Genomic DNA, 18907 nt, shown 5'->3' on the forward strand with positions numbered 1-18907 from the left:
TAGCTTTAATAGACTAAACGTTTTCATACATATTTTTGTTAAGAATGTACGCGCAATCGCATGACCAAATAGACTCCGTTCGATAAATAATTAAAGCTAATTCACTAACCGCAAGTGGGTTTTGATAAAATACCGAATCAAATCGAAGATGTCATTTGCTCTACAACTTCTACGTATGGAACAAGGTTAAAAAACTAGTATAAATTGTAAGCGAATCATACCTTAGATGGTAACTTCTTGGTAACTTAATGATATTATTCCTACTATTTGATGCTACTGCTACATTTTTTTTGTTTACTCAATAATAATTAAGTTCAAATTATTTAAATAGAAAGACGATCTTATTTCAGCGCCATGTATGGCGATATTTTTATTCCTTGACACGTTTAGACCTAACAAGCTTGCTGCAAAGCTTATATTGACAAGTATTTATTTTTAAGGGTTGCTGTACACGAACAGCTCTTGCTGTTGTCGCGACTGCTTGAAGATGTCCGTGTACGACAGTCCTAAAGTAATTTCAAAATGATGTCTATTTTAAACGGCGTCTTTGGAATACAGTTTTGAAACTTTACAATGTTTAACAAAACTCATCTTCTAAATATTTTAGTCACGACTAGATTGAAATATCCTTTTATTAGAAGTGTAGTAAGTAGCTGGCAAATGGAAATGTAGAATCATTATCTCTGATATGTCTGGAGTATTAGTAATAAACAGTGCAATCGCAGCTTAAGGGGAAAGGTGTTTTCATCATCATTAGCTATATTACAAACACATAAAGTTTTTTTTCTTTATCTATTATTTTCCTTAGTTGTCAACATCCAATATGGTGTAATTTGAAATCTATATGATGAAAAGTAAATAATGGTTTTGGTCTTGTTTCATAGATGGATCGAGACTAATTTTAATTGATAAAGGAAGACATTACCCATCCACATTTCGGTCACATCCGTGTTTTTCTAATTAAAAATATGTGGTAAGGGGTAAAAGAATAGGTCTCGGCTACCTTACACTTCATTCATAAGGTAAAGCAGAGTATAGCATCTATTGATAAGCTTGATCTATTGATCTGTTATTTTGAATAAGAAAGAGATTTTTGATTATTACATCTACTCAAACATATATATATTTTTTATTATGATGTAATTTAATTAAATAAAACAATATCTGACGCAATTATCTCGACTTGTGATCATTAGGCGTAAGACTATAGAAAATGTATTTTCTTATCACTAGCCGGACATTCACAAGGTCGGACGGGTTTTGTAACTTGACTGCAGCTGGGTTAAGACAACAAAAACTGTAGTAAACAGATTGCGGTCCTTTTCATGTGGTATTACGTTCACGTCAATTAGAATCTTATACTTTGTTAACACACAAAAATATATATTACAGTCTCCCTCAACACTATTATTCAAAAGGGAGGACATAAAGACAGAGCTAAGAATATGTACTACATATAATATTATGTGTTTCCAAAAAGGATAGTAGCATTAAAATTTGTCATATATTTCTGAGACAGATCCTTCCAAAATTGACAAGAGGCGCAATTTCTTGGGATAAACATACGTCATGTCCTTTGCCTAATTTATTTATGAAGTTTATTAAATGAAAAAGTCAGATATCTTCTAAAAATGTTTAAACATGTAGAGATGTATGCTCATGTAGAGTTATGGAGTTACTGTTTAAAGTAATCTCGAGACTCCTTCACTTTTAACCTATCTGTATAAGACTCCTTTCAATATCTAACTAGTGGCCTTATGCATTTTCTGAACGGCCTTGAGTATGTATGCATACTTAACAGCCTTTACTTGTTTGAGGATCAATTTCTGGAGTAACTCCGCTTTTGTTGGGACCAAGTCGGACTATTGTACCTTCGTCGTTTACAATAATGTACATGGATATCGGGTTTATGATGATTATATCAGAATTATTCTCAGTCAATCAATATACAGGGTGCTAGAAAAGATATACAAATAGATTGCAAATAAGGGATAGCATGTCAACATATGGCTACAAAACTTGTTATAAATGCTTTCAAATAACTTAGTACCTATACAAGTTACTACAGAATGTTACCTTTAATTAAGTTCGATATATTTTAGTTACCTTAGAATTCTAACGTCTTTGGTTAGTAATTAATACTTAAAGGACCATAAACTTGTCCGGTTGTGCTGAAATAAAGGTGAATGTTATTATTATTGTTTGTCTAACAATGCAATTTATAATATAAATCAATCGGTTTTATAAAGCTAGTACTTGTGTTGCGTTGTCATTACAATGATTTTAATGTTTTTTTTTTCACTAAATGAATGCTTAGAATGCACTTAATGTAATATTTCCGTTGTCCACTCTTAGCCAATAATAGGGTGGAGCTTGGAAGTTATATGAGACTGTGTTATAATATGATTGAATCGGTAACCACTGCAAGAAAGTGTTTCCATTGTCAAATCTGTAAATTAATATAGTCAACAGTGGTAGAGTTCGAGACATCTGTTCTCGTATTTATCGTTGCGAACGATGAAATATAATATAATCCGTTCTTGTAAAAAATAACATGACTAAGAATCTTCTTCAACAAACAAAAAAAAATCTTAAACGAAATGAACTAAATGTAAAGAGAAAGAAAGTACCAAATTTCTTTTCTTTCTTGAAATGTGTCTATACTTTACAATTATTGTTATTTCGGATTCGGTGTCGGCCTGATGTCTTAGTTCTATTCACGTTTAAGGTAGTCCCTATTCCGAAACCTCTTTCTTTTTGAATTTGGCTAATATCTCATATTGTAGGTACAACTAAATACATAAATCAGTTTATTAAAAGTGTTAAAAGTTATTTTTTGTTACGACACAACAAAGTTTTATGACTATTTATAGTTGATAAAGTAACATTCGTAATTAATATTGAACCGGACGTGATTATTGTTACTAGTTACATTGTGAATGTTGTCGACGTTAAAGGCTTAAACCTTATGAAGGACAATTGTTTGACTTAATTGTTTGAAAGTTACGACACATGTAACGTAACATAGAAAATTACGGAATGTACGGGCATGATACAGATGAAGAAATGTAACATAACACTGAGATGAAACAATTTGGATTGTTAGGTTTTTGTTGTATGTACCTTTACGACTACGCAATATATTTTGAAGAAAAAAGTTATTAAAAGGTGCAGATAGATGTATTCGTTGTGTTTGATATATCGCTGACGAAGGTTATGAAAAACAAAAACCAAAAGAATGTCCAATCTTATATTACTAAGCTCTGTCCATAAATTGTCTGTAACAAAAAGTGGGAGTTGAAATTTTCTTATTTAGTTTAGAGGTATGCAGATATTTCTTAGAAAAATCAACAAGACACTGCAAAGATTATGTTCATTTTTAGGGTTCCGTACCTCGATAGGAAAAAAACGAAATACTTATGGGATCACTTTGTTAGAATTTTTATTTATTTAGAAAATTTATGCAATGTGAATAACATTGGTACCTTAATACCTTCGGATTAAAATTAGAACAGAAATAATATTAAAACCTTGCATATCTTATCAGGTAGTTTCCATTTTTAGTGATGCGCTCCATATTCACCTTTATAACCTTGATACAATATAATAATTATTTAAGTCATTAAAAATAAAAAATAAAAACAAAACCAAGTATTACCAAATGCGTAATGATTAGTTGCGTGAAGATAAAAATGTAACTAAAATTCGTATATGTGCATTCTATTTGTATATATCGTGCTATATAATTGTGAATTGGTACCGTGGGCTTCTGAAACCAAAATCCGCGTTTATATTGTTATCTACTCTGTTTTGTACAAGATAAACAGGGATTTTAGTCTCGGAAAACGGTAAATACTGATAATATCTTTATATTACCGTCAAGAACTGACTTATGTATACTAAGGTTATATAAAATATAGAGTATATTTATAAAACAAACGTAGCTCATGACTAATTCAGTAGGCATAAGCATAAATTTAATTAATTACGGCATTATAATAACGTGCTAATTGCGGAAATTTAACGGTAAATAAAAGACTTAACGAGGCGTCGGATGAATTCTCGCTCGAAGTTATCCTATAGCGAGGAAGACATGAAAGAAATCGACCTCGGCCATCAGGTCAAGGGTGCTACGTCGTTTGTGTCGCTTCGATTGCTGATCTTCACCGTATTGGTAATATTTCAAATATTGATAACTATTATTTGTATTAAATGAATAGACGATGATTTTATAAAAGGTAACTCAGGTTGCTGTCGGACTACTGATAATCCTTCTATCGATTCTATACGAAAATGTTCCGTTCAAAATTAATATTGTTACTGTTACCTTAGGATTTTTTTCTTTCATTTGAAGAAGATATATGAGATTCGTTACCGGACTCCGTCTCTTTGGACTTGAAAACTTTAGGCATTCGGGACTTTAAAAGTCGAGTAACGTGCAATCAATGAAGTAAGGTAGCCGAACTATAAATCACGTCTTTGTTATGACAACCAGGTCCGTTAAGAAATTCATTTTGTCACAATTGTAAAACGTTCGCAGCAAACATACCGGTGCTGCGTGTGACGTAACTTTTGTAGAAACTGCCCAGGCCTTACAAATCAGCGATGTTGTCTCCGATGAAATGGCCATAACACCACTAATGAGTTCATAAATCAACTGCGTTACATTATACAGGCTAATAGACTCCTGTTAATATTTGAAGCTGTATTGCTCAATACAGAGTGTACAAAAATTAAACCATAATTACCTTTAGGTGTATGAACAAGCAAATAAAAAAAAATTGCTTCATTTGTTTTCCCTCGAAGTTGTTTCCACCTAAAAATCTGTTACACATAGGATATAAAAGACATCCTGTAACTGTATCAAGACAGAAATTGTATCAAGTCTTAATTGTTATTATTCTGTGTAATAGACAAAGTGAACGCTATTCTATTCTTTAAACCTTATATTTATTTGTAAAAGTTTTGACACCCGATGTTTGAAGGTTGTTTTAGTTATGAAATTGAATCGACTCGATATATTCGATGGCTACTATCGGAGAAGAATGTACTCTGCCAACTAACATAATTAATACATTGTTGCCTATGCTCATAAGTTATGTACGAATTTATTGGTGATCTTAAAAGTGAAGGTCTTGAGCCGTTAGACACATTATTAAAGCAATTGTCCACATTACAACTGGATTTAATTCATTTTAATATGAAATAAAATAATTTCATATATTTTTTTACTAAATTTTCGGTATATATACTTGCACTGATGGGAACATTGTATCTTATTGTATATTATCTTAAGCTTTAGCAAATATTTATTTAATTGTTACTCTTGGTTTAGTTATACATGTAAAAGCTAAATCTTATCCAGAATACCTCGCTTATTAGATCCGCCTTCATTTTGTAAATAGTATCAATAGGTCGTTAAAAACTTTAAAAAGGTTGGTATTAACGTATAACAACAAGGTTTTTAATGGAAATGATAAACTGGTTATCGACAATAATGCTCGTCCATCATAAATATACTATGAATAATTTAGGCATTTAACTTTTAATGGCCATCGTTTTGTTAATTAAGATATTAATAAAAATATATATTACTAGCTTAAAAAACAACTAGGAACTTTGTATGTACTAACATTTTTAGCCCAAGAAGTTCTCTGACAAAGTTCTAAATCCTATTAAGCGGAACGCATTTTATCTATTTTTTGCTTTTAACGATATTTGTTTAGAATTCTGGGAAACTGTCAGGTCTTATGATTATGTTTAATGTCTTTATCAGACGAACGAAAACAGCCGATCGCGCAGCGTTTGCTCGCGACGTACATATATGGTAGTTTACTTTAAAGTTTTATCACTGTTGTTTGTCTTAATTCATTGGAAATTTCTCTTAAATGACATTTGACGTATTTTAAGATATACTTTTAAAACAGTAGAAAATAGAAGATTATTTTATTTAAAATGTTAGTATAAAATAGAATATGAATAAGATTTAATTTAAACTTAACTTTTTAAAAGCAAAGATAGCATGGCGCTGTACATATGTTTGGTCAGTGGAAATAGGCTGTAACTTATTATCCTTCAACGAATATCAGTTCGTGCGTAACGTACACACTTATGACAGTTATATAACTTATAACATCGAAAATAATCGATAAGTAACTCGGAAACAACGTTCGTACAATCGCCTTAAAATGTTTACCATAACCACAGATATTGGCCAATAAAATGCAAGTTTTATACACCTAAAACCGGCATTTGTTTTATTTGAAAAAAATCATACATTTATTTTCGAATTGATCTATATAAATGACGAATACCTGTTTCGCCCATCCTATATGAGTAGGATAAGGACAGGGTGATTTTGATTTATTTTTCTTTGAACTTCATTTCAAAGAAACTTATTCATACTCGTATGTCTATGACAAACAGCTTTAACAAAATGTGTAAATTATTAAACTATCGGCCGTTACCCTCTCACCCAGATTCCAGTAAGCGGGTCACTGATCTGCGGTTAGTTTATCTTAGAACGGCTGTACACAGACTGCATGTACAATTGGTAGAGACAACATTAAGCGAGCAACGTTGCGCCGGCCGCAAGCGACTGTAAATTATCGTCCGTGTATGGCAGCGTGTGTCCATGTATGTCCGCTCTTATTTTAGTTACCTATTAAAAAAATGTTGAAAAAATTGTTTTAATTCAAACATATAAGTTTACCCTTACTTAGTTTCAATCTTTAAATCTATACATACATGCGAATTATAGGGCAATTTTTATTTCCGCGCTGACGAAGTCACGGGCGACTGTCAGTGTAATATAAAATGAAAATCACCTGTCATCTTAGAAACAGTATGCAATAGTATATAATAAATACATTATATGTGTGTTCGTAAGTAGACTTTTCCCCAACAATCAGGTTGAATTACGTAAACAACATAACATTATCTGCAATAGAACTTAGTGTGCCGTCGTGAAGTAAAGATCTATTCAATGCAATTTATAAACAAAATCTAATATTGTCTCCTAACGTATGGAATGTGAATTGTGTATTTTTTTAGTTATAACATGAATATTAACGATGACTGAAATCTTACTAAGATTATAAATGCGATTGTTTAGGTGGATGGATAGATGTTTGTTTGAAGGTATCTCCAGAACGGCTGTATGGATCTCGATAAAATTTGGCATAGATATACAACAAAGTCAGGAGAATACATATAGGCTACTAATTAAGTTTTTTAATACCACGCGGAAGGAGTCGCGGGCGAGAGTTAGTATAATATAATTTTGATAATGATCAATTTCAATTGTTGATTTATACACGTAAGTAAGTAAAAATTACCTATTTACTTATTATAAAAAATAGACGTATTGCTACATCTTTTTGTTTTGAGAATAATAATATTGTATTATGTATGATTTGATGCAATATTTATTTTTATCGAAATTCCTGTAAGAATTTAAGAAATCAATACGTAATTCGAGTTATTATCACATTAAGTTGCAGTACCGTAATATGAAACAAGTTGCATGCGGCCATTTTCAAAATTTGCGCAATCATTCGAGAAGTGGAGCATTCAAGGGACCTAGTTGACCCTTGTCGTAATACCGCGGAAATACTCGTTTACTTTTACTCACTTATATCTTATTATATCAGTAGATAAGATAAAATAACATTTTGACAGGCTACAAGTTTAGGGATTTTTTTTATATAAATTTAAGTATATCCCATGAAAGTGGACTTAAGATTTGGTTTTAAATCATGATTTTATCATTTAGTTGTTTTTTTTTTGTGGACATAATGGAAAGATAATTTTATGTTACAATCCTGTTGTTAACCTTTATGTTCATTTTGTATAGTATACCATACATACAACTCTATAGAAATATACGATCACTATAAAATAATTTTTAACTTAGTTTTATTAAACTTAATTTTGCTTTTGCGTATTATTTGTTTTCTTAATAAGGGTTAAAACAATTGAATCGATTTTGATTGACCTTCGATTATCCCACACTACACCAAAGGTTACCCTAATGTTACTATTATTATAAATATGACAGTTTAGATGGAAGGATGGATTAATTATTTTTGTAAGGTATCTCTAGAACGGCTAAATGGATCTCGATGAAATTTGGCATGAATGTAGAAAATAGTCTGGAAGAACACAGGCTGCTAATTAAGTTTTTTTTTAATTACGTGGAGACGGAGACGCTGGCGATAGCTAGTTCTAAATAATGCATCAAACTTCAATGAAGCTTGTTGATTTTATAGTTTTTATTTGGTAATATAATTAAGTAATTGTCATTGTATCTTTTTACATAAAACTTGACTTTAAAAGCATCTAAGTTACAAATGTAATTTATTTTTTATTTACACACTTTATTTGAATATAATCAACTTATGTTCATACATCACTCAAGTTATACGACAAAACTGTATACTTCGCTATAAGTATAGCAGCTTGCTGGACAAGTATAATCGAGATACTAATGTCGACTTGTAGGTGGAAACAAAACCAATTTGATTATCTTTTTCTCACTCGTCCTTGTTTTACATATGGACAAGCAAACTGATCGAACAAAATCATAATACAGCGATACGCCCAGATACTCTTCCTGTACACTAGTTTAATTCGACATTGACATTTAGTTGGTACACCGCGTAGGGGACAGTGAATACGCTCATCAATTAGTGTGAGTGAGACAGCTATTTAAAAAGGCAAAACATGATAAAATAAATCGGTCTTTAATCTATATACATCAGCTGTAAAGTTCAGCCGTTCATACATCGCCTAGCCTGTATGCCCTTGGCTGATCGCTGTCCCTTCGAAATACAAGATGCGCTCGCACCCAACGCTTTTTGCAACAAATCGCCGTCATCCGCTAATTCATTAAGGTTGCACAGAATGGTACGTTAAATACTTTGGTATTGGTACTGCATACGTCGAATACCCGCTCAGTAAAACTTAAGATAACTTGAATACCATTGACCGCGGTAAATATTAGCTACGGCAATTAGACTTAGACATACAACAATAACGCCTTATGACCTTGATCTCGTTTTGTGCGCCTCCACCTGTCTGCGCTTGGAGCTTAAGAAAAAGTCGCCCGGCAGTGAATGTCTACTAAAATAAATCGCCATTATGTTATTACATGTAATAAGTTTCGCTTGTCAATATTAAATATCTTTTTTGTAGACGGTAAAACGGACAACGCATAAAAATCTAGATCACCATTCAACAGATATTTTTTACAGAAAATATCTCTAACACTGTCTGATTGTCATGTCATTGTAAGCAGGAGTACGTAGGCTAAAATATTAATTAGATTGTGTTACAAAAGATAAATATATTTAAAGACGTAATTTGGGATTTATAAAAACCAAATGATATTAGCTATCTATGCACGTACTATATCTTCATAGTATTTGATGTAATAGCATTGAAACATAACGATTATCGTAAAAATATAAATGCATTTGAAAGTACCGTTCTGCATTAGGTACTTTAATGTAAATTAAAAATACAAGCAATATTACATTAGAATTAGAATCCACGTTTTTGTTTTGTCAAAACGAAATGTGTTTTTATATGATTAGTTATGCGTGTTTCTTTTTTAAATTCATATTCAGAAGAAAGAGTTGTATAGATTTCCTCTAGTGAAATTTACATTTCATCATCAGCTCACTATATGTCCCCACCGAGGGGCACGGAGCCTACCCTAAGTTGAGGGTGATTAGGCCATAGTCAACCACGCTGGCCAAGTGCGAGTTGGTTGACTTCACACATATCTTTGAATTTCTTCTCAGGTATGTGCAGGTTGCATCACGATGTTTTCCTTCACCGTAAGAACGTCGGAATAAATGTACATATGTAAATCGAAAATCGAAAAAACACATTGGTACATGGCGGCATTCGAACCCAGGACTTGCAGATTGCAAGTCAAGGGCTTGACCACTGAGCCACCGACGAAATTTACATTTGAACAAAATTATCTATATGTGTAAGTTTTTTTTACCAAAACATACGAACAAAAACATATTGTATTTCATCTCTTTCTCTTTAGACAGTTATATATGTTTTGTATATGCCCGTAGCCTAACTGCATTACTCTGTTTGTCCTTCTTACATCCGAATGATTTTACCGATTTTATTAAGAGTGTATCGCCTCTGATTAAGTAAGACAAGGACGAGTGATTGCGTTGTACTCGCCGGACTGTATGTACCAAATATCTTTCAAATACTTATTTATATATATACTAGCTGTCGCCCGCGACTCCGTCCGCGAGGGATTAAAAATAGACGTTGGCCGATTCTCAGACCTACTCAATATGCTCACAAAATTTCATGAGATTCGGTCAAGCCGTTTCGGAGGAGTATGAGAACGAAAATTGTGACACGAGAATTTTATATACATATAAGATATATTAATCTGATATCATGTAGTTCCAAACTCTGTTTGTCGTTGTATTAGTATTATATATATAGTGATGGGCTCTGCTATATTAACTTTATATATGAGCACTTTTGATGTCGATATCTCAAAACAATTTAATTACATAACATTTAGGTATTAAACTTTTTGACTTTGTTATCGAAAAACTGCATAAAAGGGAAATATGTTTTTATAAGTTTTTTGTTTGCTAAACATTTTATTTCTTTTTATTTAGTATCTAATATATAGTAACAATTTGGTAGTTGTAGTTATTGGAATTATTATTTGTTTTAATTAATAATAAAAAATGTACTTTATTTTTATATGTCTGTATGCCAGCGACTGTTAAGGAAGTGAATGTGGCCATGAGTTTTAAAGGCACCTCTCGTTTCAAAGAGCACGTGTATATTTCATTACAATAATGCATTATAAGATTGTTCTCTACAATTAGTCTAATTAACTACAAGAAGCACAAAAGCCAAAAATATCCGCAGAATGAAATTTCATTTATTAGACGAAAGTGATCTGCAGTTTATTTTAAGGTATCTTTAATTTATTTATTAATTTGAGCAACTATGTCGAGTGCAAATACAACACTACAATTTATTAGTCAAAAAGAAATTGGTATGAGGTAGGTTTCCACTGCCGATAATTGTAGAAAAGATTTTATAAGGCGATAGCCTTATAAAAATTTTTCAGCAGTGGAAAGTCGCAGTAACACAAAGCTTCAGATTGTTTATGAATTACAATACGGGTCATTGTAATGGTTTGAACGACATCAAAATAAAATTTGAAATCATGGAAGATTGCACTTCAGACTAAGACCGATAACTTAATGAAGATCGGAGCATGAGAACAGATCTTATTAATGTTTCTAAATGAAATATTTCATAATATAATAACTACAAAAATAACTAACGACCTAGAAACGTTCGTATGCGTAGTAATTATATGTCTTTGAAATTATGCAAAATTATTTACCACCCAATAACAGTACCGGTAACCAAAACTCAATGCGTAAAACGTGCCTAAACTAAATGAGCATTGTTTGCCAAGAGGTAAAGAGTGACGTGCATGTGTGGAGTAATGTTATTGTTTTTTGACAACTCTATGGCCCCACGCCGCTCCGGAACCGGGGCTGTTGAATGGCCTTTTCGTATGACTATATGACTACAAGACATTTTTATTATTTTACGTCCGCTTTATACGAACAGAACCTTATGTAATCTTACTGATATTATAAATGCTAATGTTTAGATGGATGGATGTTTGTTTGAAGGTAACTCCAGAACGGCGGGATGGATCTCGATGAAATTTAGCATAAATATAGAACATAGTCTGTAAGAACTCATAGGCTACTTTTTAAGTTTTTTTTAATATGCGCGGACGGAGTTGCTGGGTACAGCTAGTAAGACACATAGATAGGGGGCTTACAACACCGTAATTGCATCACTATTTCCATTGGTTTCCTTTAAAACAGTTTAAAAATTTTAAATCATTAGCCTTTACTAATTTCAAAGCGCACCTACTTTGAATTCCTTAGTAAGTTGCCGATTTAAGTCGGTGTCCATTTTCCTTATATGCGAAAGCTTAAATCTAGGCTATTTTTTTCACGCTCACTAATTAAACCAGTAAAAACAAATTACATATAATAAAACAAACATGTAATTAGTTTTTCGAGCATAACAACAGTACTGATTGAAACGTTAAGTTTAACCAAACCGGCCGGAAATGTCAACTTTAAATAATCCATAAACATGTAAGGTCAGCTCATGGTGACACACACAAAGGCGTTGCAAACAGTGAAAGTGGTTAAAGTTGCAGTGTTCACTATGATATAAATCCTACAGAGATTGACAACTACCACGATTAAAGCATTCATTGCGAGGTGGACCGCGCTGCGCACTGGTTGTACTTGACAAGTTAACAAAATTGATCTACTCTTAGCGGACACAGTTGGCAACTCGAAAGTAACTTAACAAATATACATTTATGGCAATTTAATCAATATTACATGTAATTAAAAGGAAGTATTAATGTGGTAACATTTTACTGGTATTTTTGATTATACTAAATACACAGACCTTGGCGCGTTTTAGGTAGCTTGTACTTGATTGAAATTGTTGCTTTCATTAATTGAGCTTTATAAGCGATTGAGCAACTTATATTCCTTTAAATAAAATTAATCAATAAATCGTATTGCTGGACCAGGTTATTTATTCCTAATCGATGACTATGTATGGTGTATTTAATTAGTTTCTTATATCTATTAAAATAACGAAATGTAATTACAAATGCTACTGAAAAAGCTCCAAAGATAAAGCGATAATCTTTTGAATGTTTTGTTAAACTAGAAATGATAAAGGTAGGCAAATCTAGTAACAATATCGTATTTACTACATGATGACCAGGGATACGAAACACCCTAGTTTATTTGTAAAAAGAGTCGCAATTTATGTTCGTAGAAAGTTGCAAGATAATCTTTCCCGTACAGCAAAAGAAGGCGACTGTAAATAGCCGATAAGAGTATAATCTACACGATATATTTTAGCTTTAATGAACAGATTTTAGTGCTTGAACATATTTTTTCTATTATAAAAATGAATATCATCAATTTGAAAGAAGCAAAGTCGATAACCACTCGTTTGTAACACATGTATCTTTTTTGTCAAAGCGTTCGAAATAATAAAGCAAATATTCATTATCGCCTACACGCTAGCAAATAAATTAGTTAGGCACCAAAGGACACAATTTTTTTTATTATGATGAGAACACAAACAGACGGCATTCTTTACGTTGAATAATTTAGGGTGACATTGGATAAAAGTCTCTAATTCGGTAAAAATGAACAGCCTATAGAATATATTATATATTTAAAAGATCAAAGGGTCGTAATTTGATATTATTGTTTATAAAACTAACCTGTTTATAAGTGACTTTTTAGGGATCGCAGTAAACACTAATCTTTGACAGATTGTCTTACACAGTGTTGAAAAGGATTGTCGAACATAATACTCACTCAGGAGAAGATGATACGATTTTAATTTCCATTTCCATTCAATAACATTTTATTGCCATTACTCAATTGAATTTAAGTCGTTTCCAAATATCAAGCCTGGTAAACTTACAAACAACATCATATAAAAGTAGTGTGAGGTTTGAAGGCCTCAAGAAAATACATAAACAACATCTGGTTATTACTGACCTTCGCAAACTTGGAGAGATACAAACTACAGACAAATACATGTTACTAAATATGCAATGCGAGGACTGACCTGTTCCGCACGGATGTCCTGCTGGACAGGGTAAAGTTCCTCTGGGGAAGGCGCGGAGCGGGCGCTGGCGCGGGAGCGGGCGCAGGTGCTGAGGCGGGCGGAGAGGTACGGGGCAGGCGGCCGCCCGCCGCCGCGCTCGCTGCCAGTAGCACCACCAACCACCACTTGGGCATCGCGAGAGCACGGGCCGCACGAGACGCGTAAGACACGCTCGAAAACGTACTGTCAAGCGACTGGCCGACGCGCGTGGTATGCGCTCTCGGTGACGTTCACTTTTGTTGTGGCGGTGGCTGGGCCGCCCCACTACGATGAAAGTGAGGGCTTTCACTGGGCCGCCTACCGACCGTTGGACTTCGGGATGTTGAACAGATCCCTAACAATGTTCTCATAATCATATCCCCGATGCATGGCCCACCTGTTGCATAGTATACGCGGACTGTTCAGCAATCATCAATAAATTGACTTAACTGTGTCGGGAAATTTATTCAATGTATTGGACAGAAATTTGATTTTGTTTAACACATAATTCCACTATGTGATAATTGTTGACTTCGACTCCATTACTTGTTTTGATTTCGAAACATAAAGGTTAAACCTTAATGTCACAGCGTTGTGGTCTGTGCTTAAAGTAGTACCGAAGTGTTATAATGTGACAAAAATAATTTCGGGGATATTTTAGACGAGCAGAATATTTATTGGACTTATTAAAATTTATTTTAAACAAGAGGGTTACCAACGTCACTTAATTTTATTCTTGTTGCAGTTATTATCCATGAAATAAATTATATACATTTTCCAAAAATTAATGCAATAACGCTGGTCCCTAAAAGTTAAAATAAAACAAATTAAAACATAAGTTCAACATTCGGGTAGCCTTCATTTATAGTACAGAATTATATGTTTTTGCGTAAATATATACATATGACTATCAAAAATAACAAAATCAAACAGCAGTATGAGAGGCAAGATATGAGTTCGGAAACCAGTTTTAAAGTCGTTGTCCGTTGGTTTAGCAATAGTGCTGTACACATTAAGAGCAGCGGTAGGTTACCATATGATTATAGACTTTCTTTGTTTTTTGTTTCGCTAAGTTTTTTTTTATTCATTAATTATCTTTTAATTTATATTACCCTACAATTTTTTGGAGATTTCATTTCTTTGTATAGACGTTGAAGTAAAAAGTTTTCCTCTATCTTAACTTTTTTCATAATATTCTGTAAACTTTTAACTACCCATTTTTTGACTAAATTCTATGTGGAAATGGATACAGGGCTGAGACAAAAAACACATTCATATTTTTCATGCTTTATTGTAATAATTAAATGAAAACAAAACAAAAATCCACACATCAGTGTCTGGCGTTTGCCAATAAAGACAAAAAAAAAAGAAAAGTAAAGTAAACAGTCTTTGGTTAAACATCCGGACAGGGCGTCTTCTTGAGATATTTCTTGCCAGAAGGCAATGAGACGACAGTGACTCCTTGTGGAAACAGCGTGTCAATATTTTCTTCAGGCACAGTTGGTAACACCATACAGTCATCGCCCATCTGTAAAGATACAGCGATTTACGTATTACTACTTTAATCTATCTGTTCTGTTCATTGTACATTTATACAAATTTCAAAAGCAAACTAACATATTTTTTTAATAAATATTCTAATGTATACTTCTAAACATTTTTAGGCCTAACTTCTAAGTATATGTACTATACGCACGGTAAATATAGATTTTCGATTTGGCTATGTGCTCACTGAGTACTATGTACAAAAAAATCTAATCATTAATCTGGGTAACAATTACTATACATCTATCAAAATTGTGTATCCTACTTACTACACTAGAAATGTCATAGCAAAAAAAATCATTATTAGTGGTATGTATCATTAAAGTGGCAAAGCTTTGGCAATCGAACCATATTGAGTTTTACTACAAATTAGAATGATACTACTCGTTATAACCTTGGTAAGAATTAACGAGTACCACGAAAACAATACGAGTAACCCACGCGAAGGCCGACCCGCTGTTTTATAACCGTGCATAGAGACGTTACGTGTACTCTCGCAAGTCTGTCAACACTCATACCTCTTGCACGCTTATTGTCTCTACAGAATGTCACCGACCGATTGTGCAATATATCAGTTTGTTATTGGACTGCACATAATATATATTAACGGTCGCCTACGACTTTATCAGATCAAAATTAAAAAGTAGCCCAAAATCTGCCCGCGTTCATCAGCTACCTTCTCGCCAAGGCCCGTCAAAATTGGTCCAGGCGTGCCAAGATTACCCGGAACAGATGAGGTCTTGAAGACAGAAATTTTAAAAAGTTTTTTTTTCGTATTAGAAACGCAAATACATCACATGTACATGACTTAAGTGAATGAACAGTAATAGGCTTTTGTTTAAAAAACAAATATAAAAAAACTTCTAATATCTATAAAATTTATAGGGATATAAAAATAATAAAAACTTACCTTCCAATCAACAGGTGTAGCAACTTTAGCCTTATCCGTCAACTGAAGGGAGTCCAGCACGCGCAGAATTTCACTGTAAATAAGTTAAAACTTGAATCAATAAAATAGTTTCTCATTCTTAATATTAAAGGTTGTAGCACACCACCCACTACACAACTCCTTAATGCCTAATTGATGAATTGATGACAAGTGTGTTACAAGCTTAATACAATAAACAAAACACAATCTCATTATTTTTTTATATCATAAGGTGGCAAACGAGCGAGTGGTCACCTGAAATTGCTGAAATAGCGAAGTGACCGTTGCCCATGGACATACGCAATGGCATATGCGTTGCTTATCTTTAATCGATGGAGGAGAGGATGCACGGAAATAAAATATTTTCCCTTCCCATGCATCCTCTCATCTGGAAAGTCCACTTCCAATTCCATTTCATAATTATTCTCCAACATTCTATAATTTACAACAAATAATTGCTAATATTTTATTTGGAACAACAAAGTGTATCTACTTCATAAGAATAACTCCAATGGTGTGTGGCATTGTGTTACAAAGTTGGCATGATTCAATAATATTTAATGCAGATAATAACGAGCCTTGAAACAATATTTTTCTAGTATATAACTATGTCATTGCAAACAATGGACATAAATATGTTACCTTAAATTTTATTTTATCAAAGAATTTCTAAATATATTTTTGGTATTGTATTCCATTTCACATAATTCATGCTATTTATCCTTGACACTATGTTGTAGCACAAGGTTGAATCTTTGGCATTCCCCAGTCTTTATGGGAAACAATTTTATAGATGGAGTATTTGTTATCAAATACTCATTAAAACAATATATAAATAGAACATAAGACAATCCATAACACCATATAACCAATTTTAAAATGGAAAGAAAATACAGAGAAGTTAATCACATTTAACCAAATTTATAAAACCTAGTTAGTGTGATTGTTCATGCAACTATTCTTCAAAATGTACATCTACATATACAATTATTTAGGCTTTAGTAGTATTAAAGTATTTATCTAGCATAATTTTTTTTTGTGACTGCCTTGAAGAGGCATTTACAGCTCAGCGGGCTTGAGGTGGCCGAGCGCAGATGGCGCTTAGCCTAAACTTGGTTTAAGAGTAACAAGACTCGAGGGCTACCTCAGGAGCCTCGGCTCGGGCTGTTACTTCGTTATTGTTATCGGATTGGTAGGTCACCGAGCTCTTAGAGCGCTTAGGTGGACGCTCCATGGAGTGACTGGTCTCAAGGGCTCCCGAGAGGGGACCTCGGCTTGGGCTGTCACTCATTACGCGTTTAGCATTCCAATTCAAGGGTGCCCAAGAGGGCCGAACCTTGGCTTGATCGGTTGCTATTATTGGATTGCTTCTAGTATGAAACTTTACCTAGAGCTCCAAACTAAGTCCCTTTGATGAAAGAGAAAGCTGTTAAATGTATAGCAATAATGTTACTATTTATTATTTAATGTTACTAATAGCAATATTGTCAGGAAAAATTTAAATTTTTATTTTTCCTGACAATATTAATTTATTTTTATAAGCAGTGTAGTGGTTTCAGATACATTATTACATCATACATATCCCCACTGAGTTAGAAATTAACTTTATGTTATAATTACTCAAAGTTTCTGCCAGTGGTTGCTGGGTAAAGAATGGAGAGCCGGAACTTCTTTTTCGGATCAATGATATACACAGCGCGAGCAGTTAATGGTATTCCCGAAGAATCAAGTTCATCCTTATCCACCATTCCCAGTTTAACTGCTAAGTTCCTGGCCTTATCTTCAATTATTGGATATGGAAATGGTTCATTCTCATTGCAACCTGTTGAACAAATTTAAAAATGAATATCAACTACTGTTAATCATTATTAGCTCACTATATGTCCCCACTAAGTGGATCAGAGCCAACCCAAAGACAGAGGTAACTAGGTTATAGTCAACTATGCTAGGCAAGTGCAGGTTGGTTGACTTCACACACATCTTTGAAAGCGCTGATGCAACCTGCGCAGATATGCACAATGTTTTCCTTTACCATAAGAATGTCTGATGGAAATTGTAGAAATTTTTAATATTCTATCATAACCACACTGATAATTATACTTGTAAAATTTACCTGCATAACACTGGATGTCTTTACACCAGTCATTATGAGACTCAACTGTATCACAGGACAAACCAATGACTTTTACATTGCGTTTCTTAAATTCTGGAACTAAAGTAAGGACCCTTGCGAGCTCTGTAGTACACACTGGTGTGAAATCGGAAGGATGAGAAAAAAGTATACCCCATCTGAAAATAACACATGCCATCAGTAGTTGTTAAATTATAATATGACTTACCGCTAGCTGATACAAAAATAAAAGAAAAATGACTATAACTTACGATTCGTCAAGCCATTCATAAAAGTTTATTTCACCTTGAGTTGTGTCAGCAGTGAAATTCGGGAAAACATCACCCAAGTGCAGCATTTTGAGGTTCTTTAAACTTTAACTTTTAGTAGTTCTGGACGAAATAATCACAGTTGAAATATATAGCAGTTAGCGTTATTCCTAACAAATTACTTTTTAATGAAGACTCACTAAATTAGGAAATAGGTTCTCAATAACTTTCCTCAACTTTGTTTTGAAAAAAATTTGAATTTGGATTTGTGAAGTGTCACAGAAGTGTCAACAACGTAAACTTTTTGATATTTTTTGGATACCGGTCTTG

At 33.2% G+C, this 18907-nt stretch overlaps 2 protein-coding genes across 2 annotated transcripts in view; both read right to left on the reverse strand.

Moving 5' to 3' along the window:
• LOC106126284 (fibrinogen alpha chain) overlaps positions 1-13947 on the reverse strand; it is a 49160-nt gene extending 35213 nt beyond the window's left edge. The window contains exon 1 of the mRNA XM_013323837.1: positions 13708-13947. Coding sequence (XP_013179291.1) covers positions 13708-13880 — 173 coding nt within the window. The 5' untranslated portion in view covers positions 13881-13947. The remainder of the gene's footprint in view (positions 1-13707) is intronic.
• A 1053-nt stretch (positions 13948-15000) lies between these two features.
• On the reverse strand, positions 15001-18872 carry Prx6a (Peroxiredoxin 6a). Its single transcript, XM_013323611.1, has 5 exons — positions 18581-18872; positions 18312-18487; positions 17819-18020; positions 16181-16253; positions 15001-15253 (listed from the first exon to the last, which is right to left on the reverse strand). Exons 1-5 carry the CDS (start codon positions 18664-18666, stop codon positions 15119-15121), a joined length of 672 nt encoding a protein of 223 aa, XP_013179065.1. The 5' UTR covers positions 18667-18872; the 3' UTR covers positions 15001-15118.
• Between the last annotated feature and the right edge of the window lie 35 nt (positions 18873-18907).

The sequence above is a fragment of the Papilio xuthus genome, unplaced genomic scaffold, assembly GCF_000836235.2.
Source record: "Papilio xuthus unplaced genomic scaffold, Pxut_1.1 DF825017.1, whole genome shotgun sequence".
Lineage (NCBI taxonomy): Eukaryota > Metazoa > Arthropoda > Insecta > Lepidoptera > Papilionidae > Papilio > Papilio xuthus.

What these genes read in the sequence shown, in the direction of transcription:
- Prx6a (XM_013323611.1), bottom strand. Translation starts at nt 18,666, where the DNA reads ATGCTGCACTTGGGTGATGTTTTCCCGAATTTCACTGCTGACACAACT. An exon ending in AGACATCCAGTGTTATGCAG is followed by an intron (nt 18,021 to 18,311) that starts GTAAATTTTACA and finishes TTTGTTCAACAG; the next exon opens with GTTGCAATGAGAATGAACCA. An exon ending in CTACACCTGTTGATTGGAAG is followed by an intron (nt 15,254 to 16,180) that starts GTAAGTTTTTAT and finishes GTATCTTTACAG; the next exon opens with ATGGGCGATGACTGTATGGT.